Source organism: Podarcis bocagei (assembly GCF_964188305.1).
Source record: "Podarcis bocagei genome assembly, chromosome: 4".
Classification (NCBI taxonomy): domain Eukaryota; kingdom Metazoa; phylum Chordata; class Lepidosauria; order Squamata; family Lacertidae; genus Podarcis; species Podarcis bocagei.
This window is the reverse complement of record NC_138128.1, coordinates 1,623,505-1,646,002: the sequence shown is the minus strand read 5'-3', so window position 1 is coordinate 1,646,002 and position 22,498 is coordinate 1,623,505. Positions and strand designations below refer to the sequence as shown.

The 22,498-nt window shown below is 49.0% G+C and overlaps 1 protein-coding gene across 2 annotated transcripts in view; it reads left to right on the top strand.

Moving 5' to 3' along the window:
- The first annotated feature begins 11,495 nt into the window (after positions 1-11,495).
- The window catches only part of CCDC50 (coiled-coil domain containing 50), a 50,649-nt gene continuing 39,646 nt past the window's right edge, over positions 11,496-22,498 (top strand). For both annotated transcript variants that reach the window (XM_081190322.1, XM_081190321.1), the window contains exon 1: positions 11,496-11,739. In XM_081190322.1, coding sequence (XP_081046448.1) covers positions 11,691-11,739 — 49 coding nt within the window. In that variant the 5' untranslated portion in view covers positions 11,496-11,690. The remainder of the gene's footprint in view (positions 11,740-22,498) is intronic.

Below are 22,498 nucleotides of genomic sequence, written 5' to 3'. Positions count from 1 at the left end.
AATTTCCTCCACATTTTGCCTGACTATTTGATTGTTCCCCCAAAGTTGTTGTTGACCTTTTTCCTTTTTTTAGGATTGAAGTTCTTGACCATGTTTTAGGATTGTTCCCCCAAAGTTGTTGATTGTTGAGCTTTTTTTAGGACAGTGCAGGGTCTCACAATCCTTAAGAAATGCCTTTTGGAATAGCGGAAACGATGGACGGGATTGAGAGGTGAAGAACGGGTTCCAATCACGCAGTGCCACCACCGGAGACGCACCAATCACAGCCTGCCCAGCCTGCCACTAACCTTCCTTGGCAGAGTGTTGGCTCCAGGGGAGAGCCAGCAGAACAGCAGGCAGGTGCTCAGGAGCAGCAACAGATTGATTTTTTTCCAAATTGCCTGTGGGGCCTATTTAAACCGGGCCCCGGGCCACAAATGGCCCCCAGGCCGGACTTTGGACATGCCTGACTTAGGACAACAGTCCTGGGAGGGAAGGCAACAATTCAGCCAAGCAAAGGGTCCGGCTGTTAAAATTCCTGCTCCATGACTGCAGTCATGGGATTGTTGTCTATCACATGAGGGTGTATGTTTTGACTCCACAGAGCGGGACGTGACAGAGACAGGATGTTTATGTTACTGTGTTCCATGAAGTGGGACTGTTGTCCTTTGTTCTTTCTCTCTTTGCTGTCTGATGAGAAAGAGGAAGGAGCTAAGTCAGAATGCTCTGAGTGTATTATATGTAAATAAAGTAGATTAGCCAAAATGCTGAGTTGCTGAGGTCTGTTACGCAAACTGCGAAGACTCTGCGGATCTCTAAGTGTGCCGATGTCTGTTGGCATTGGTCGCTGTGATGTTCGGGCTGAAGAAAGCTTTTGAAGCTCCCGAACGACAGACCAGGAGGGAGAGAACTTGCCAGTCGGGCATGTGTCTCTGCCAGGGTCCTGCACGAGCGTAGGACGATCCTAACAGCAGCAACCAAGCCTTATGAGGAAGGGTTGAGGGAGTTGGGAATTCACCTGGTGTGCTGCGCAGGCTGCCCCCGGCTCCCTAAGCCACCTGGCTGGCCTCAGCTACGGCACAGGATGCAGTCCCATCACCTGTGCTGAAGTCAGGTCCACCTGCCAGCCTGGTTGGCTTTGGCACACAGAATCAGATCCTGGCGTTGTCCTGTCTTTTGCCTGCAGAGCAGAATTAATTGGTGGGATTTGCTGCCCCAAGGTGAGGCAACGCTTGAGGAGGTTTAAGACGCAACTCGGCAAATTCACCGAAGACAAATCCATCCGTGGGCGTTAGCCTCAACCTCTGAATCAAACCACACAAATGCCACATGCAGGGGAGAAAACGAAAGGCAGGGGTTTGTTGCCTGACAAGGAGCTTCCTGGAAGCATCTCAGGGGCCCCGTTGGACAGAAGATGCTGAGGCAGATGGATAGGACCCTGCAGGTGTCTTCTTAGTTCTCACATGCTCCTCCAAAGAACATGCTTTGTGTATGTGGAATGTCTGCCAATAAAATGAGAACTGGCATCAAAAGATAAGAAAAGCCCAGCTAAATCAGGGTAGTTGAGAGTTAAGATTCCGCCATTGCAGGAGCTTGGGGGTCCCTTCCAACTCAATAATAATAATAATAATAATAATAATAATAATAATAATAATAATAGGGAGAGGCTTTTTCTACCTAACGGTTCAGCTTTGGCAATATTGGTGGAATGGAGAGAGATTTAGGCTTTAATAATAATAATAATAATAATAATTTTTTAAAAAATTAATACCCTGCCCATCTGGCTGGGTTTCCCCAGCCACTGTGGGCGGCTCCCAAACAGATTAAAAACAGAATAAAACATCAAACCTTAAAAACTTCCCTAAACAGGGCTGCCTTCAGATGTCTTTTAAAAGTCAGATAATTGCCTATTTCCTTGACATCTGATGGGAGGGCGTTCCACAGGGCAGGCGCCACCACCGAGAAGGCCCTCTGCCTGGTTCCCTGTAACCTGACATCTCACAGTGAGGGAACCGTCAGAAGGCCCTCAGAGCTGGACCTCAGTGTCCGGGCTGAACTCTATGATTTTGTGGTTCTATCCTGTCGCCATATGCCTGTAGGAAACCAGCAAGCATCTTCTCCCCTCTTGTGGTTTCCAGCCACTGGTACCCAGAATCATTGCTGCCTCCAAATGTTGAGGCTGAGTGAGCCATTGCAGCCACGATCCCCTGGTCGCCTTCTCTTCCATGAATTTGTCCAGTCGTCTTTCACAGCCATCCGTTTGTGTGGGTGTCGCTGCCTCTTGCAGAAGCAGCTTCCGTAGCTGAACAGTGCTCCGCATCTTGAGAACAGATGTTCCAAGCTCCTTGCGTGTGGAGTGTTTTGCAGGACACCCGCCACTCGCATCATAATATGGCTCCAGGAGTTGTGGTGCAACACAAAAATTAGAAAAAGAAGAATGGGGGGGGGAGAGAGAAATACCTGGCATTGCAATCTTTGTTTGGTTTTATTCTGTCTTCAAGGTGGTCCAAGGAAGCAAGTCTCAGGGGCTGTCCTGAGAGATTAAAGAAAACGCTCATGGTTCACCACAAAACTTATGGAGAATATTTGATCTTGGGAACCATTGAGAGGGGAAATCATGATGGGGAGTCTCAGCTGGTTGTCTTCCACAACCACACACACAAAACACAACACAACAAAGGCAGGAGATGGAGCCTTCGCCTCCCGCAGGATCTGTGTCTCTTTCCTCCTGGGTGGCAGCTGGGGGAGGCCTTTGATGGTTCAGCAGAGCCGGGAGCTGCACTCCAAGAGTTATTGCCTAAATAAAATTCAAAGTTCTCTAGGACCAGAGTGGTGCATGCTCTGGTTATCTTCCGCTTGGACTACTGCAATGCGCTCTACGTGGGGCCACCTTTGAAGGTGACCCAGAAACTACAACTAATCCATAATGTGGCAGCTAGACTGGGGACTGGGAGCAGCTGCCGAGACCACATAACTTGAAAGACCTACATTGGCTTAAAGCCCTAAACGGCCTCAGTCCAATATATCTAAAGGAGCATCTCCACCTCCATCATTCTGCCCGGACACTGAGGTCCAGATCTGAGGGCCTTCTGGTGGTTCCCTCACTATGAGAAGCAAAGCTACAGGGAACCAGGCAGAGGGCCTTCTCGGTGGTGGCGCCCGCCCTGCGGAACACCCTCCCATCAGATGTCAAAGAGAACAACAACTACCAGGCTTTTAGAAGACATCTGAAGGCAGCCCTCTTTGGGGAAGCTTTTAATGTTTGATGCATTACTGTATTTTAATATTTTGCTGGAAGCCGCCCAGAGTGGCTGGGGAAGCCCAGCCAGATGGGCAGGGTATAAATAATAAGTTGTTGTTGTTGTTAGACTCTCTAGAACATGAGAATACCCCTGCTGGACTCGGCCAAAGAGAGCCCATCTGGTCCAGCTTCTTGTTCCTACAGCGGCCAACCAGATGGCCATGATGGGAAACCCGCAAGCAGGATTCGAACCCAGGATCAACTCTTCCCTCCTGCGGTTTCCAACAACTGGGATTCAGAAGAGAAGAGACCTCAGATGTTTTGGACGCCAACTTCCTTCCGCCCCAGCCGGGACAATTCTCACCCTAAACATCTGGGGGGGGGGCACCAGGTTGGCAAAGGTTGGCACTAGTCAGATGACAAAGCACTTGATGGATATGACCGACTGACTGATCTTGTGACAATGTTGCTTAAGTTGATTCTCAATTAAAATAGACCCTGAAGTGTATTTTTAAATATCCTTTATTTGGATGGCTGCGGCCAAAACAACAACCCTTCAAAATCTCCTTCAAAAACTGATTTAGCTTTTATTCACTCCCACATCTCTGGTGGCGCCACAGGATGCTGTTTTCTCAGTCTCTCAACTTCATTTATTTCGCTTTGCCAGGGGGTGTTCTGCAAGGAAAGGGAGATATTCCTCCCTTTAGATCTGGCATCGCGGTGCTCAGCTGCTGTACAAACATGCAATCTGAATTGCAGGGCACTTGTGGGCAGCCAATATCTCCCTAACCCTGGTGCCATCCTTGCTAATTTGCTATAGTGATTTTCCCCCAACTTAAAAAAGGAGATGACAATAATCTGCCAAAGGGAATAAAGCAGGCATCTGTGTGAAGCCAGCCAAGAGCCCATTGATTGCTTTTGAAACGTATCACAGCGAAACAAAATACTCTTTATCATTAGAAAGGCTGGAGAGGAGCTCTCAAATTACAAAGGCTTGACTGTTCGGAGCAAAAAACGAAAGAAAACGGTCAACACTTTGGCCGATGGTAATCTGACCGAGGTGTATTTTAGACATGGTGAACACTGATTAACACCCCTCCTGATGTTGCGAGTGGATATTCCCATCATGCTCTTCTGTGTGAACTTCCTGGAATACCTGGCAGAAGCCTTGGCCCCAACCAAGAATGCAAAACTCAGGCATCCACTCTGAAATTCAGATTCTGATATATTTTGGAAGCTGTGACGTCTCACATCCATAAACTGTCATTTGCACCTTTGATAGCTAGGCTGTTTCTGATAAATTTCAGGGCCCTCTGTATTGTTCCAGGCCTTTCCAACCTCTGTGAGGTGAGAGACCCCAGGGGTTCCCGGCATTTACCTGGGGTTCAGTTTTCTTGGAATGAAGGTCCGTGGAGACTGCAGTGTCTTTAGGATATATGGTTTCATTTGCACTGATACACACACAAATTCTTGTATTCTTTCGGTATATTCATTCATATCAAAAATGCTTCTGGTTTTTTTAGCAAAGGTTATTTTTAACATTTTTTTCAATTCATTGTAAATCGTTTCCCAGAAACCTTTTATAACCTTACATTGCCACCACATATGATAAAGCGTACCCTCTACTTCTTTACATTTCCAACACTTGATTTCTTTTCTTTTATACATTTTTGCTAATTTAACCGGTGTTAAATACCACCTGTACATCATTTTCATATAATTCTCTTTAAATGCAGTACAGGCCGTAAATTTTATATCTTTCCCCCATAATCTTCCCCAATCTGTCATCTGAATTCTATGTTCCACATCTCCAGCACTTATCTAATTCAGTCTTATACATCTTAGCATCCTACTCGGAGTTAAATACCAACTGTGAATCATTTTCAGACAGTTCTCCTTCAAAGAATAACATGCTGTAAATTCCAAGTCACTTTTCCAGAATTTCCCCCAATAGTTAGCTGATTTCTGACTTTGTATAGTTTTGGTTGTATGATTTTATGCACAACTGATTTTTTTTTTTAATGAACAGAGGTATATGAATAGATTTGAGTTCTGGACCTCCCCCCCCTTCCTTCAATTCATCAAACTAAATTAAATTAAATTCTGAGATTCCTGTGCTGCAAGGGGTTGGACTAGATGACCCTTGGGGTTGCTCGCAACTCTACAATTCTATCATTCTATGAAATTAGTAAACCTATCCCCTCCCCTGCCTGCAAAAAGAGGCAACTCACGAGTTCGTGTGAAATGCAACAGGGAAGGCGTCAACCAAACCTCCCTAGATCTCTTAGTAAGCAAACGAGCAACAGGCACGACAATTAATATTATCACTTTGTATGCAGAAAACGGCAAAGATGGATCTATTTTGAGTAAGACGGGGATGTTGAGCAGCAGAAGCCATTCCTGTAAGAGGCAGCAAGTTATAATTAAGATGCATTGGAATTTAGAGACTCAATTTTGCAGAGGCTTGAGAACGATTAATAAAAATACGGCCAGCATGAGGAATAAACATTGTCCGTCCTTTAATTAAAAAATGATAATGATGAACTTGACAAGGCATCCTGACTGATAATTAAAGTTCTGTTGTGATATGGCCAGGAAAAGTGAAGGGTATAAAGACCCCAAACAGATTCTGGTCAGAATTATAGAAATGTAGAGTTGGAAGGGACCCCCAGGGGCCATCTAGCTCAACCCCCAAAAATGCAGGAATCTCAGCTCCAACATGCAAGTTCCGTGGGGAGGAATGGATGTTGCTTTCAACATGGAAAGAGAGAGGAAGAGAGAGGCTTCCCCATTTAACCTGCCTGCCTGCAACTGAGCAGAAACCCACACAAAGGCTGCATGACTCTTTTCTCGTGACCTGGGAAAAGCCTGACTCCCACCAGCCTGCAAATCCAGCTCCTTGGGGAAATGAATTTTGAGAAGTTATGTGCAGGCCTGGAGGAGGAGGAGATCAAATTTGCAGATGACACCAAATTGGGAGGGGTGGCTAACACCCCAGAGGACAGGATCACACTTCAAAACGACCTTGACAGATTAGAGAACTGGGCCAAAACAAACAAGATGAATTTTAACAGGGAGAAATGTAAAGTATTGCACTTGGGCAAAAAAAATGAGAGGCACAAATACAAGATGGGTGACACCTGGCTTGAGAGCAGTACATGTGAAAAGGATCTAGGAGTCTTGGTTGACCACAAACTTGACATGAGCCAACAGTGTGACGCGGCAGCTAAAAAAGCCAATGCAATTCTGGGCCTCATCAATAGGAGTATAGCATCTAGATCAAGGGAAGTAATAGTGCCACTGTATTCTGCTCTGGTCAGACCTCACCTGGAGTACTGTGTCCAGTTCTGGGCACCACAATTCAAGAAGGACACTGACAAACTGGAACGTGTCCAGAGGAGGGCAACCAAAATGGTCAAAGGCCTGGAAACGATGCCTTATGAGGAACGGCTAAGGGAGCTGGGCATCTTTAGCCTGGAGAAGAGGAGGTTAAGGGGTGATATGATAGCCATGTTCAAATATATAAAAGGATGTCACATAGAGGAGGGAGAAAGGTTGTTTTCTGCTGCTCCAGAGAAGCGGACACGGAGCAATGGATCCAAACTACAAGAAAGAAGATTCCACCTAAACATTAGGAAGAACTTCCTGACAGTAAGAGCTGTTTGACAGTGGAATTTGCTGCCAAGGAGTGTGGTGGAGTCTCCTACTTTGGAGGTCTTTAAGCAGAGGCTTGACAACCATATGTCAGGAGTGCTCTGATGGTGTTTCCTGCTTGGCAGGGGGTTGGACTCGATGGCCCTTGTGGTCTCTTCCAACTCTATGATTCTATGATTCTATGAGATATAGAATCATAGAATTGTAGAGTCGGAAGAGACCCGAGGGTCATCTAGTCCAACCCCTGCCATTCAGGTGTCTCAGTTAAAGCATCCCTGACCAGTGCTGTCTTTAGTCAATGCGCCACCGGGGTGCAAAGATCCAGCCAGCGCCCCCAAATTTAGTGTGGCCCCCAAATTAACCCTTATTACGCTTATGTCAGACACCACGCTGACGTCTTGTTTATAAAGGAAGGGAGGGAAAAGAAACAAATTTCTTTATTTGCTCATTTCTTTACAATACACTTGTACTTTAAGTATGCAACACCACCACACTTAAACTTATAAGTATTGTTTAGGCACCTACTTAAGAGAAACATCAGTTCTGTCAAAGGTGCCATTGACTCACCGCGCTGCCGCGTAGCAGCTCAATACAATACGTAACATAATATTTTGATGTAAGAGTTAATTTCGCATACATGGCGCCATTGAGAATGACAAGCGCCGTTGTTGAGTCTGACAAGCACCGCCACTAGTGCAGTGCATCTTTGGTAAACGTCCTTTAGTGAAACGGGTGGCGCTGTGGGTTAAACCACAGAGCCTAGGACTTGCTGATCAGAAGGTCGGCGGTTCGAATCCCCGCGACGCGGTGAGCTCCCGTTGCTCTGTCCCTGCTCCTGCCAACCTAGCAGATCGAAAGCACGTCAAAGTTCAAGTAGATAAATAGATACCACTCCGGCGGGAAGGTAAACAGTGTTTCCGTGCACTGCTCTGGTTCGCCAGAAGCGGCTTAGTCATGCTGGCCACATGACACGGAAGCTGTACGCCGGCTCCCTTGGCCAATAAAGCGAGATGAGCGGCGCAACCCCAGAGTCGGTCACGACTGGACCTAATGGTCACGGGTCCCTTTACCTTTACCTAGGTATACATACCTAGATATATATGTGTTTTGTTTTTTAGCTTAATCAAAATTATTTATTACTTCATAACAGGTAGATAGTTACAGTGGGGGGGGGAGTATTTGCTCCCTTGCTAAATTTGCCCATTTGCCCTTTGACGAAGAAATGACCGGTCCATAATTTTAATGGTAGGTTTATTGTAGCTGTCATAGGACTTAGAAAGGATGGACAGCAATCCAGCCAAACGTTGGAAGATTCAGGGCTGATCAAAGAAAGGACGTTTTCCAGAGGGGACACTTATACATGTCTGGTGGACCTGTGAAAAAATCAAAAGCTTCTGGAACATAGTATATGACGAGCTTAAAAAAATGTCTAAGTATCACTTTATGAAAAATACAGAAGCTTTTCTACTAGGGATAATGGACACAGGTATAGCAAGAGAAGATCAGAAGATATTCCTCTATGCCACAGGAGCGGGAAGGATCCTAATTGCTAAAAACTGGGGGGGGGGGGGAACTGTGCCAACAAAAAAGGAATGGCAAGACAAACTGTTAGAGTATATTGAACTGGATAGATTAACAGAAGCAATTAGGGCTCACACTAGACCAGAGTTTCAAAAAGCATGGGGAAAATGCAGAGAATACTTCACAAAACAGTACCTGGACTTGTTTCGATTAATGTCTGCAGGAGACTTTGGATATTTAAGTTATGATTAGAAAAATCTTTATTATTCATAAAGGAAACAGCTTATAATAAGTAAATAAGGAGGCCAAATACAGGATAAAGGAAGTATTTTATTTGGTTGTTTGTATTGTTGTATTTTATGCTTATTGTATGCTATGTTCATGTTTAATGAGGGTGGATTTCTGTTTGGAGGGTGGGGGGTTTATTGTATGTTATAAATAAAATTTCCAACAAAAATTTAAAAAAAGGAAGAAAAAGACAGAAAGGACATTTTCATAGAGCACAGAGTTAAACTATGGAACTCCCTCCCACAAGGTGAAATGAAGGCCACCAACCAGGATGGCTTTAAAGGAGGAATAGACAAATTCAGGGAGGAGGAGGAGACGGCTATGAGTCAGCCTGGCTCTGCCTCCATAGCTGGAGGCAGCAGCGGTGCTTATGAATCCCAGGCACTGGAAACTATGGGAGGGCAGAGTGGCCTTGTGTTCGAATCCTGCTTGCAGGTTTTTTGGGGGGGGCATCTGGTTGGCCCTGTGAGAACAGGGTGCTGGACTAGGCAGGCCATGGGCCTGATCCGGCAGGCTCTTCTCATGTTCTTCACTCCTCTCTTTTGCTGCTTCCTCCTCAGGGGCTGTTCCTCTGGGTTCTCAAGCTGTGGGTCCCCAGATGTTGTTGGACTACAACTCCCATCATTCCTGAGCCCTGGCCTTCCTAGCTAGGGGTGATGGGAGTTGTAGTCCAACAACATCTGGGGACCCACAGGTGGAGAAAGGCTGTGAGTCTGCAAAGTATTGGAAGATGCAAGAATTGCCCACTTTGGAAGAATGGCAGATGAAGCTGATAAGACTGTATGGGACTAGCAGAAATGACTGGCAGAATCCGTGACCAGGGAGAAGAGTCGGCAGAAGAAGATTGGAAAAAAATTAAGGACTATCTACAAAAATACTGTAAAATTAAGGAATGTTGAATGATGTTGGATTGAAACTAAGTGGTTTCTAGCTGTAATGGTATTAAGGAATATGATAAAATGGTTTTCTTTTTATAAGTAAGAATTTAAGGTTATAATAGCCTAAGATGATGGAGAGAAAATAAGGTGTTCTTTTTGTCTTTAAAGCTGTAATGCTTTGAGATATGGATTTGCTACACAAATAATTTGAACTGGATATACAAGAAGGGGAGGTATGAGGAGGTCGGGGAAATATGTTATGAGAAAATAAGTTGTGAAGTTTATGTGTTTTTAACTTTTTTCTTTTTATGTCTGTTTTTTTTCTTTGTTTGTAAAAAATTGGAAAATTTAATAAATATCTTTATATATAAAAAAAGAGAAAGGCTGTGAGTCTAAGGGCTCCAGGACAGGCAGAAGACGACTTTTGGCAGGAAGGTGTCAGGCTGTGTGAAACAGCCTTGCATTTTTAGTTCCGTCGCAGCCCAGGGCTATTATAAGGCTAGCAAGTTGTGGCCAACGCAGGCCGGCCAACCTGCCATCCCAGCTCCTTAAGAGCAGCCCCAGAAGCCACAAAAATCCTCCTCCTGTCATTTGGCAAACCACCTAATCATGCCCTTGGCTTGGCTTATTACGGGGTTACCAGGATGGCAGAGGCTGCGATGAAGAAGACTCCTGGGCGCAGGGAGATGAGCTCCGTTTCCCAATGCTCTCTTCACATACGGCTCCAAGTCTTTTCCCAAGTGGGATTCTGAAGTTGGGGGGGGGGGGACACCTCTGGGAAGGAGGGCATTCCCACGACTGTGCAACTGCGGAACTCCCTGCCACAGGAGGCAGTGAGGACCGCCAACTTGGAGGGCCTTAATTAAAAGAAGACAATCAGTCAGAGGCAGCGATGCTTTTGAGTCCCAGTTGCTGGAAATCACAGGACCCCTTCCTGCGTTCCTCTCTCTCTCTCTCTTCGATAAATTTATTTGCTCTTTCAAATTAAATTTTTACAATCGCATACTCAACATACATCATAAAAGCAAGATTCCAAAGAAGAATCTCCTGGACTTTCCTCCTTCACTTTCTGCGTCCTATTGTTAATCATTTTCTCCTGCATCTTTTATAAAAAATCTTTTACATTTCCATTATGTCCAAAATTCACCATTAAACTCCCAAGTGTTATTCCAATCCGACTAATGATTTTAACTGTTTACAATGATTTTTAAAATAAAATACATTTTGGTCTCACACACACCCTGACCCTGCAGTGGGGGGGGGGGCTGAGCCCCCACAATAATTTTTTTATGGGTGCTCAGGCACCCAGAGCCCCCTATATTTGGCGCCCCTGCCACTGGGGCATCTAGTTGGCCATTGTGGGAACAGGGTGCTGAGCATGGGCATAATGTTGGCAGGGGGGCAGAACCTCAGTTAGTTATTTTTAATGATTTATTGGATACCACCCCCCCCCATAAAAGGATTTCAGGTGATTATTGTGAAACAGGTGGGCTCCTTTTGATTGGAGATGCAAGGAAAAATCCCTCGTCCAGGGATCAGGTTGCACATCTGGCGGCGCGCACGGGAGCGTCTGAGAAAGCGCACGGGCGGCTTTTGTGCCAAAAAACCCCCCACAATAATGGAAGCTCTCGAAACTACACTTCCCAGCATTCCGCGGGGGAGGGCTGAGCAGGAGGAGGCGGAGAAAGGGAAAGTGGCGCTGCCCCCTTTCGGGTTCAAGCGCTGCTATTTTCTTTCTTTTTTTGCAAGCTTTGCAGCGGAGCCGAGGAGACCCAAAGGCCCGCGGAGGGTGCGCTTTTGCGCTTTTACGCGCGGGCGCAAGGGCTGCTCGTTCCCGCCGAAGCTCCTGGGTGGAGAGAGGAGGAGGAGGCCACGATCCCCGCCGCCGGGCTTCCCCCGGGCTTACTCGGGAGTAAGCAGCCCCTTCCCGAGGGCGCGCAGGACACCTCCCCACCCCAGGGAAGGAAAGAAAGGCTCCGGCGTCTTGCAGCCGGGGGATCGGGCCCTCCGGCTTGCGCAGCGAGGCGGCGGCGGGGGGCTCGGCCCCTTCCCGGCGGGGGCGGCGGCCAGAGCAGCTGGAGGGGGGGGGGCGCCGGGAAAAGGATCCGCCGGCGCCGCCCGAAGCCAACATGGCTGAGATCAGCATCGACCAGTCCAAGCTGCCGGGAGTCAAGGAAGGTAGGCGGGGAAGAAGGGGCGGGGGGGCCGTGGGGGGGGAGGGAGACCCTTTTGCGAAACTGGGGCGGGGGGGGGGGAGAGAGGAAGAGGAGAGCCCTTTGCCAGACACCGGGAATTGGGGGGGGGGAATCCGACGGAAGGAAGGAGACATCCTTGGAAGACTTGGGGAGGGGTCGGTGGGGAGGAAGGGAGACCCCTTGGCAAGACTGGGGGGGGGGACTTTTTTGCAAGAATGGGGGGGGCGGCGGCGTTGGGGAGAAAGGAGACCCTTTTGCGAGACACCGGGAATGGGGGGTCGAGGGAAGGTAGGAGACCCCCTTGCAACACTTGGGGAGGGGGCGGTGGGGGGGAAGGGAGACCCTTTTGCGAGAGGACGGGGGGGGCGTCGAGGAAAGGAAGGAGATCCCTTTGCAAGACTGGGGGGAGTTTGGGGAGAAAGACCCTTTTGCGAGACACCGGGAATGGGGGGGGGTCAGGACAAGGAGACCCCCATGCAAGACTTGGGAAGGGGCGGTGGGGAGAAAGGAGACCCTTTTGCGACCCTCGAAGATGGGGAGGGAGGGAGACCCCTTTGCCAGACACCGAGAATGGGGGGCGGGGTTTCGAGGGAAGGAAGGAGTCCCCCTTGGAAGACTGGGGGGGGGGAGGTCGTTGGGGATATGGGGGGCGTCGAGGGACGGAAGGAGACCCCTTTGCAAGACTGGGGGGGCGGCGTTGGGGAGAAGGGAGACCCCTTTGCGACCCTCGAAGATAGGGGGGGAGGGAGATCCCTTTGGCAAGACTCGGTGGGGTGGGGGCGATGGGGAGGGAGACCCCTTTTCGAGACTGGGGCGGGGGAAGGGAGACCCCTTTGCAAGACCCTGGGCGGGGCGGGAGGGAGGAGACCCCTTTGCGAGACTCTTGGGGGGGGGCGTCCGAGAATACCTCCCCCCCCCCAAGGTCCCCTGCGTCGCGAAGGTGCCTTTGGGTGGTCTCCGCTGCGCCCCCTTTTCGGAATCCTGGGGGAGGAATCTAATCCTTTCTCCCTTCGGAGGAGGGGCTGGGGGGGTTTCTACCGCCGGTGGGTCTCTATGCCGGATGCCCCCCCCCCCCGTGGCACTCGTTGAGCAGAAGGCCTGGAGGGCCGGATGCGGGTCTGCCTGGCACCGCGCCCCCTTGCGATGGGGAACACGGGGAGCCCCTTTCAGACGTGCCACGGATCTCCCGGGCAGTTGGAGACCCGGGAAGCTGTCACCGATTCGGACCTCTCTAGTCCTGCTCTGGCCGGCAGCAGCAGCTCTCTCCGGAGCTTCCCCCACCGCAGCACTGGTCCCCCAAATGAAACCAGATTCTAGTCCTCATGAATCTGGGCAAAGGGTTGATCTATGGAGGAAGCTGTTTTCCCCTGGCTGTCTTGGCTGCCCTTGGGGCATTGAACCCGGCACCTCCTTCTGCATGCCAAGCAGCTGCTGTAACCGCTGAGCTGCAGTCCAGGCTGTGTCTGGGGCAAAGGGCAGAAGGCCCCCCTGCCCCCCCCCAAGCTGCTACCTTTCTTGGTGCAGGGATTTTTCTGCGTTCGTTTCTGCCCATGAGGTCCACTTCCTCTGTGCCTCAGGGCAGGAGGGAAGAGACCTTCCCCTCCATTCCAGACAAAAAGGGGTGGGGGACAAAAGAATTGTAAAATTAGAAGGGATCTAAAGGGTCCTCCAGTCCACCCCCCTGCAGAGGACGCGTCTTTTAAAACTGGGCTTGGCCTCAGACTCTCTCTCCCCCCATTGTTTATTGCATTTATATCCCAATCTCTTTCCTCCAAGGAGTTCAGGCTGACATAATAATAATAATAATAATAATTCTCTCCCTCCTCATTTAATTGCTCCACAACAACCCTGTGAGGTATGTCAGGCTGAGAGACGGTGACTGGCCTGAGCTTCATGGCCAAGTGGGGTTTTGAACCCTGGTCCTAGTCCAACGCTCTAACCACTACACCACACCACACTCTGGCTCTTTAAGTACTTGAATTTTTTAAAAAATAAACTTGTGGGAGGGGTGGATCTCCCAAATTAATTGTACCACATTTTTATTGATAAAAACGTAGCTGACTAACCTTTCAGACCTTGCAGCTGTGCTTTTATATTTTATCATTTGTATTTTCTGTGTTATCCTCTTTTTATTGTGAGCTGCCTCTTCGCTTTGGGTTGGGAAATAGGGTTTAAATGCAGGGTGTCTTGGTTTTTTTAAGGTGTGTGGCTTTTTTCTATCATGGAATCATAACATAGTAGGGCTGGCAGGGATCCCCAGGGGTCATCCATCCCACCCCCTGCAAAACAGGAAATGTTGGAGCCTATCTCCTGGCCCATTCCTACTTCCGGCATGGGAGCAAAGAAAGGCTTTTCTACCCTTCCAAATACTCTGGGATGGGATGTGTGTTATTCTTTATTTTTATCGTTTATTGAATTCATATACCGCCCTGTACCTGGAGGCAGGGGTCGCTAATACGGTGCTTGTGGGCGCAGTGCCTCGGCCCAGTAGACCCGAAGGAGCGTCTCCACCCCCATCGTTCAGCCTGTACACTGAGGTCCAGCTCCAAGGGCCTTCTGGCAGTTCCCTCACTGGATCAGCTGTCCATGGAGGCGCAGGTCAATTCTGTGTCCAGGGCAGCTGTCTACCAGCTCCATCTGGTATGCAGGATGAGATCCTACCTGCCCACAGACTGTCTCGCCAGAGTGGTGCATGCTCTAGTTATCTCCTGCTTGGACTACTGCAATGCGCTCTACGTGGGGCTGCCTTTGAAGGTGACCCAGAAACTACAACTAATCCAGAATGCGGCAGCTAGACTGGTGACTGGGAGCGGCCGCCAAGACCACATAACACTGGTCCTGAAAGACCTACATTGGCTCCCAGTACGTTTCCAAGCACAATTCAAAGTGTTGGTGCTGACCTTTAAAGCCCTAACCGGCCTCAGCCCAGTAGACCTGAAGGAGCGTCTCCACCCCCATCGTTCTGCCCAGACACTGAGGTCCAGCACCAAGGGCCTTCTGGCGGTTCCCTCCCTGCGAGAAGCGAGGTTGCAGGGAACCAGGCAGAGGACCTTCTCGGTGGTGGCACCCGCCCTGTGAAACACCCTCCCATCAAATGTCAAGGAAAATAAACAACTAGCTGTCATTTAGAAGACATCTGAAGGCAGCCCTGTTTAGGGAAGCCTTTAATGTGTGACATTTTAATGTATTTTTAATCTTTGTTGGAACCCGCCCAGAGTGGCTGGGGAAACCCAGCCAGATGGGCGGGGTACAAATGATAAATTATTATTATGCCCCCAGTGCCCACAGATCCTTTGACCCACAACCCCCTTTTATACCCTGCTTGGTCAAGAAATAAGGGTCGTTATTTTTTCTCCCTTGAACTGGAACATAGGACTAAAGGAGGAAGCTGAAAAAACGGCCATCTTTTCAGGTCCATGTGCTTTCCAAGGCACAGGTTCTGCCTGGATCTCTTGGGAAAGCGAAGCGTTTGTGTTCTCTCTGCGCCTCTTTCTCTGGGTGGGGGAGCTGATCCCGTGGAGGGATTGGGGAAGGATCCAGGGGGGTGGCGCCCGCAGCTGGTGCTCCAAAACCCAGAGGTGCCCACAGCCCACCAAAGTTGGCCATTCCTGTTGCAAGGAAGCATATACCTAGGTTGGTCGCTCTGCTGTGCCGAAGCTTAGTGTTAGAAATTAGCCTGGCGCCAGGCGCGTTTTGCTACTGGCATGGGTCCAACTGTGACTACGGCGAGATACCTGGGCACCAGGTTGGCAACCACAGTTTAAAAAACCTCTGCCTTCGATCATAGTTGATACCATTTCCATTTCCACTGTGTGTGTCTCCTTCTTGCACGCTGGGACAAGTGAATCATTGCAAGAGCAAGCTGCAGTTAGCCAGTGTAATCGTAGAATCGCAGAATTTTAGCGTTGGAAAAAGGGTCCCCCCAGGGTCATCTAGTTCAACCCCCTAGCGAACAGATGTTCCGTTGTGGTGACTGTGACTTAGATTTAAGGCTCCATTTGGTACCTAGCTTATATATCTGAGTTTCTAACATGGCTCAGAAATGAGCTCTGCTGAGTTGCCTTGGCTTTACTCCCAGGTAAACGTGGGAAGGATTGCAGCCTTTGCCAAATCAGGCTCAAATCATGATCCGAGAGGTACATTTTCTCTCGCTCTTGCACGTGGCACTATTATTTCAGTTTGTGCGAATCGGTGAAATCAACTGCTTTCTTGGTGACCGCTATAGAAATGAATGTGCATTGATGAGTTCCGGTTAATTGCTTTGGAGTTCAAGGCTGGGGCAGAGTGTCTGGCATAAATCATGTTGGGACAGGACAAATGGACTCGACCCTTTTGTGGGTGGCGAGGGCCGAGTTTGTGGCGGACGTTGCGGAGAGTTTTCAAATGTGAAATGTTCATTTCCTGCCACACAAAGGGGTAGGTCTGACACCGCTGACGGCTCAATCCTTGATGCGACTCACTTTCATGTGGCGTGTTTTTCAAATGAGAACATCGCAGGTCCCTGCCGGTTCAGGCCAGTGGCCCAAACATCTGGTCCAGCTCTTGCAGTGGCTGACCAGATGCCCTTAAGGGAAATCCGCAAGCAGGATTCGAACACAACTCTCCAGCACCTGGCATTCAGAAACATTGCGACCAAGTGAAGATGCCCACCTGTCTGGGTGGATGCAACTGATGTTTCCATGGATCTGGACTCTTTGCACACATTAGCAACACATCCCGCTTTACCTTTCAAGTGGCAATTTGAAGGATAGAAGTTGGTGGGGATGGGAAGTTAAATTCTTCAGGGGAGCTCATTTTCAGTTGACAACATACCTAGTTTTAATAACAATTGGCCTGGCAATGTGCTTTGCTTTCATGCACCTTCCTTTGTAACGACTTTGGCCAAATAAATAAAAATAACGGTGTTCATAGAATTGTGACGTTACTTGGAAGGGACCCCCAGAGGTCATCTAGTCCAACCCCCTGCAATGCAGGAATCTCAGCTAAAGCATCCCTGACAGGAGGCCACCCAAAGCCTCCAAGTAAGGAGAGTTCGCCACCTCCGGAAGGAGACGGTTGGCTAGGTTCCCCCGCAGCTGGTGTCGCTGGGGAGCAGGGACCAAAACAGTGAGCAGCAACTTAAGACGTTCCTGGTTTAAATACCACGTCCCCCTGAGCACATCTGGTGGCCGTAAAGGCATGTCAGTCTCAGGTCTCCACCCCTCCCGCCACGGCCACAATACGGCGACAACACTGCTGGCCTGCATTGCAGGGCTCTTGTGGATGAATGGGAAGGTGGCCTTTAAATGCCTTGAGCCCTCTGCAGGTTTCCGTACAGTGGTACCTCGGGATGTGAATGGGATCCGTTCCGGAGCCCCGTTCGCATCCTGAATAGAACGTAAGACGCGTCTGCGTGGGTCACCGCTTTCGCGCACGCGCGTGATGTCATTTTGACCATCTGCTCATGCATGAGTGGCGAAACCTGGAAGTAACAAGCTCCGTTACTTCCGGGTCGCCGCGGAGCGCAACCCGAAAATACTTATCCTGAGGCATATTTATCCCAAGGTATGACTGTATTATTATGTTCACCTGTTTGTAATAGAGTGGACACTCGGGTTGTGAACGTGATCCGTGTGGGATGCACGTTCACAACCCGCAGTGGCGCGGGTTGCGATTCAGCGCTTCTGCGCATGCGCAAAGTGCGATTTAGCCCGTTCTTTGGTGACTGGGAGTGGCCGCCAAGACCACATAACACCGGTCTTGAAAAACCTACATTGGCTCCCAGTACGTTTCCGAGCACAATTCCAAATGTTGGTGCTGACCTTTAAAGCCCTAAACGGCCTTGGCCCAGTATACCTGAAGGAGCGTCTCCACCTTCATCGTTCTGCCTGGACACTGAGGTCCAGCTCCGAGGGCCTTTTGGCGGTTCCCTCATTGCGAGAAGTGAGGTTACAGGGAACCAGGCAGAGGGCCTTCTCAGTGGTGGCACCCACCCTGTGGAACACCATCCCAGCAGATGTCAAGGAAATAAACAACTCTCTGACTTTTAGAAGACATCTGAAGGCAGCCCTGTTTAGGGAAGTCTTTAATGTTTGATGTTTTACCGTGTTTTTAATATACTGTTGGGAGCTGCCCAGAGTGGCTGGGGAAATCCAGCCAGATGGGCGGGGTGTAAATAATAAATTATTTTTATGATTATTACATTATATATTATGATTACTATAGTTAAACTATGGAACTTCCTCCCACAAGAGTCGGGGTGATCCCCATTTTGGATGGCTTTAAAAGAGCACGGGACAAATTCATGGTTGTTAGCCAGCCTGGCTCCACAGCTGGAGGGAGCGATGCTTCTGAATCCCAGTTGCTGGAAACCACAGGGAGGGAAAACTGCTCTTGTGTTCGAATCCTGCTTGTGGCATCTGGTTGAGCCCTGGCCTGATCCAGCCAACTCATGTTCTTCTGTATGAAAAGATTAGAGTGGTAGAGTTTGTGGGAATGTTCAGGGTGGCTGGGGAAACCCAGCCAGATGGGCGGGGTACAAATAATAATAACTTATTATTATTATTATTATTATTATTATTATTATTATTATTATTATTATTATTAAGTTAGAGGCAGCAATGCTTCTCAAAACCAGTTGCAGGGAAGCAGAGGGCTCTTGTGTTTGAATCCTGCAAGTGCAGAATGCTGGACAAGGTGGGACATTGGCCTGATCCAGCAGGCTTTCCTTGCTCCCCGGGAACAGGATTGCAACCTTCATTTTGCTTGCGGACCAAGAGAGGATTAGGCCTTTTGTTTGCCATTTTCCTTTCCCCAGCCAGACTTGAAGCCTCCGGATTTTCTTTTCAGGAGGGGAGGGCCCTTGCCTATTATCCTCCGGGGCTTCTCTTTCAAAGCCCGGCTGTTGTCTGCCCTGAAAGCGGGGAGGGGGCTTGCGCAGAGGGACCCCGGGGACTCCCACCGAGAGCACACAGAGCTCAGGCTGCTGCTCCTTGATCTTAACCTCCTGCACATCGCAAGCCTGCCTTGCTACAAAGAACCGCGCACTCCCTTTCATGCTGCAAGAGAGATGTCTTCTCCCTGTTTCTGAGCTGTGGGGAAAGCGCCAAGGGGTGGGGTCAGGGTCGGGTTGCTTTTGAAAGTGGGGAGGGGGGAGACGGAGGCAGGCTAGATTTTCCCACTGCTGGGGGGGGGGGGGCTTGGATTTTCACCTGCACAGAAATGGCATTTGAGGTGCCCATATGTGAAAGCCGATGTGTGTAAAGGGAAGTATCTTAGCGGAGATCTTTTTCTAAACAGGAGAAGGGATAGGGTTAGGCACGCTTGGGAATACAGTCATACCTCGGGTTGCAGCCGCTTCAGGTTGCATTTCTTTCGGGTTGCAGAAGTACCAGAATGGGTTACTTCTGCGTTTCGGCGGTTGCGCATGTGCAGAAGCGCTAAATCACGCTTTGTGCATGCGCAGAAGGCCCGAATCGCAATCCATGCATGCACAAACATGGGTTGCGAACCCTGCGGGTTGTGAATGTTCATCCTGCACGGATCATGTTCGCAACCCGAGCGTCCACTGTATCTGTGTGCAAATCGTAGGTTGGCATTCGATGGTCGCGACCATTGCGCATGGGTGGGTTTTGAGAAAAGGGCAACCTAGAGGCAGCCCATGATAGAAGCTTATAAAACATGGGCTGGATCTGGCCCAATCGCCTTCTTATTCTGGCCCGCGGACAGTCCAGGAATCAGTGTGTTTTTACATGAGTAGAATGTGTCCTTTTATTTTAAATGCATCTCTGGGTTATTTGTGGGGTCTGCCTGGTGTTTTTACATGAGTAGAACGTGTGCTTTGATTTAAAATGCATCTCTGGGTTATTTGTGGGGCACAGCAATTCGTTCATTATTTTTCCAAAATATAGTCTGGCCCCCCCACAAGGTCTGAGGGACAGTGGACCGGCCCCCTGCTGAAAAAGTTTGCTGACCCCTCTTATAAAATAATGTGTGGCACGCAATAAGTGGACAGACAGAGAAATGTTTTTCCTCCCTCTGACCTGACACTGGCACTTGTGGACATTCAATTGACGCTGAATATTGGCATATTCAGGGCAAGCCAAAGAAAGTCCTTCTTTACGCAGCGCATCCTTAAACTGTGGAACTCCCTGCTGCAGGAGGCAGCCATGGGCTCCAAGCTAGAGGGTTTTGAAGGAGGCTTAGACAGGGGGCTTTCGATGGCTACTGTGGCTCTTCCTCTGCCTCCACAGTCAAGAGGCTGCCATGTTTCCGAAGTCCAGCTGCTGGAAACTAAGGAGTCTTGTGTTCGAATCCTGCTTTCAGTTCTGCCCCCGGCATCTGCTTGATTGCTGCTGGAACAGGATGCTGGACCAGAGAGGCCATTGGCCTGATCCAGCAGAAGCTCTTTTTTATAATAATTCTTACTGTATTTTCAGTTTTATCATAGCCACAATTTCCATACATAAATCAATAAACTCAAACATCGCTCCATCCGAGCGTCAACCTCCTCCCGCCCCTCTTTCTGACTTCCGTACGTATTTTCTTTATTCTTCGCATTTCTATAACCACTTTGTTACCTTCTCTCTTATTTTTACATTTCCCCTTATTAAATGTAAACGAGTTCCTTCTATTCTCATGACAAAACATTTCAACTCAAAGCTGCAAACGTTTTCAGATGTTTACAATGTTCTTTCATATATCATGTGAATTTGCTCCAGTTCTTTTGAAATGCTGATTCCGGTTCTTTCCTGTCAGCTTTGCAAACTCTACGTATTCCAGATCCAGAAGGCCCTTCATATGTTCTTATTTTAAGGTTGAATGTCCCCAATGGGGGAAAATGCAGGAGCAATTGGGAATTCCCTGTATTTCAGCATTCAGCTCAGAAAGAGAGTAGATCTCTCTCTCTCTCTCTCTCTCTCTCTCTCTCTCTCTCTCACACACACACACACACACACACACACACACACACAGTGTGGAGCTCTAGAAACTCCCTTTCTCCTCCCGCCAGAACACCTTCCCAGATCTCCCTTAGTTATTTACCCAGCCACTCCCAGCGGCAGAAGTGCCGTATTGGCGAAACTGCCTTTGCAATTGCAAGAGGAAGGGAGAGCAAACCGGGAAAGGGCACTTTCCCTAGACGGAGGTTTGCATGCAGCTGGTGCTTCTGCAATTTTCAGCAGCTGTGCGAATGGGTGCATGGGCTGCCTGGCCAGCTGGCCTGCCGCTGGCTCCCTTCTTTGCTTCCTCTCGAACCCGCTTCCTGCTCAAAAACACCTGCAGTAAAACTCAGACAGGCCAACAGCTCACCAAGCGCCCAGAAGCTGGCTAGGGCTGCTTTGAAAAGTGGTGGTTCTGGGGGAGCTCCCACAAAGCCGCTGCTTTTTGCAATTTAGTGATGGTCAGCCGTCTCAGGATCAACATGGTGCCCTCCAGGGGCTTCCCATTCGGCGCTGATGGGAATTGTAGTCTGAAGTATCTATAGGGCGCCAGCTTGACAGCGTCTGCCCTTGCATTTTGCAGCTTGGGCAAAGGAAGAGGACAGATGAACCTCAGCTGGAATTGTGACCAAAGTTCCTCCTCAATTGAAGCAAGTTTGGGGGTTCTCTGCAGCGAGGTGGCTCTCAAAGTTTTGCTCCTTCCTCAATTCTTGGCCCTGGTTCGAGCCGGGGTCTTTTCATTTCTAATGGTCCAGCCTCGCTTTAACCAGTGGTTCCCAGAGTGGGTGGTACCACCCCCCCTGGGGAGGGCAGTGGGGTTACCAGGGAGGGTGCTAAGAGGCAGGGGGCAGCAAGAGGCCGCTGGAGCCGGAATTGGCTTAGCAGACCTAGAAAAACTGTTGCCGCTGGATCAAGTTTGTCGGTTTTGTTGAATTAAACTAAATAGCTTGAATTGGACTTTGAGTAAATGTGCCATGAATTGTTGCTGTTCTGAATTATATTGCGTTATTACTTTCCTTAGGTACGCGGGTGGCACTGTGGATTAAACCACAGCCTCTTGGACTTGCCAATCAGAAGGTCGGCGGTTCGAATCCCTGCGACGGGGTGAGCTCCTGTTGCTCGGTCCCTGCTCCTGCCAACCTAGCAGTTCAAAAGCACGTCAAAGTGCAAGTAGATAAATAGGTACCACTCCGGCGGGAAGGTAAACGGCGTTTCTGTACGCTGCTCTGGTTCACCAGAAGCGGCTCAGTCATGCTGGCCATATGACCCAGAAGATGTACGCCGGCTCCCTCGGCCAGTAAAGCGAGATGAGCGCCACAACCCCAGAGTCGGCCACGACTGGACCTAATGGTCAGGGGTCCCTTTACCTTTTATTACTTTCCTTAGTGGGTTGTGCAAACCGCTATTTTGAATTGTGCTTTTTATAGGATCAAGGGGGCTGATTTTTTTGAACTTACGGAAAACTCTTTTCCAGATTAACAACTGCCTTGTGCCATTTTTATGGGGCTGGGGGGAAGTGACTGGCTCAGGTGTTTTCATGGATCGAAATTATGTATTTCACAAAATTTATGCACTAGTTGGTTGTGGGGGGGGCAGTTTACAGAAAAATAAAAGGAAGAAAAATATATCAAGAGAGATTTTCATCAGCGGTTTGAAATGTGTAACAGTTTAAATGCTAAATCCACACCAACTTTCTAAGAACCTGGTTTTTAGCAGGCGCGAAGAGAGTACCGTGAATGCAGGTATCAAGGGGCAGGGAGTTCCAAAGTGCACAAAAAACAGCCGAGTTCCTACAAGCCGAGACAGTGCATGAAAGCTCTGCAA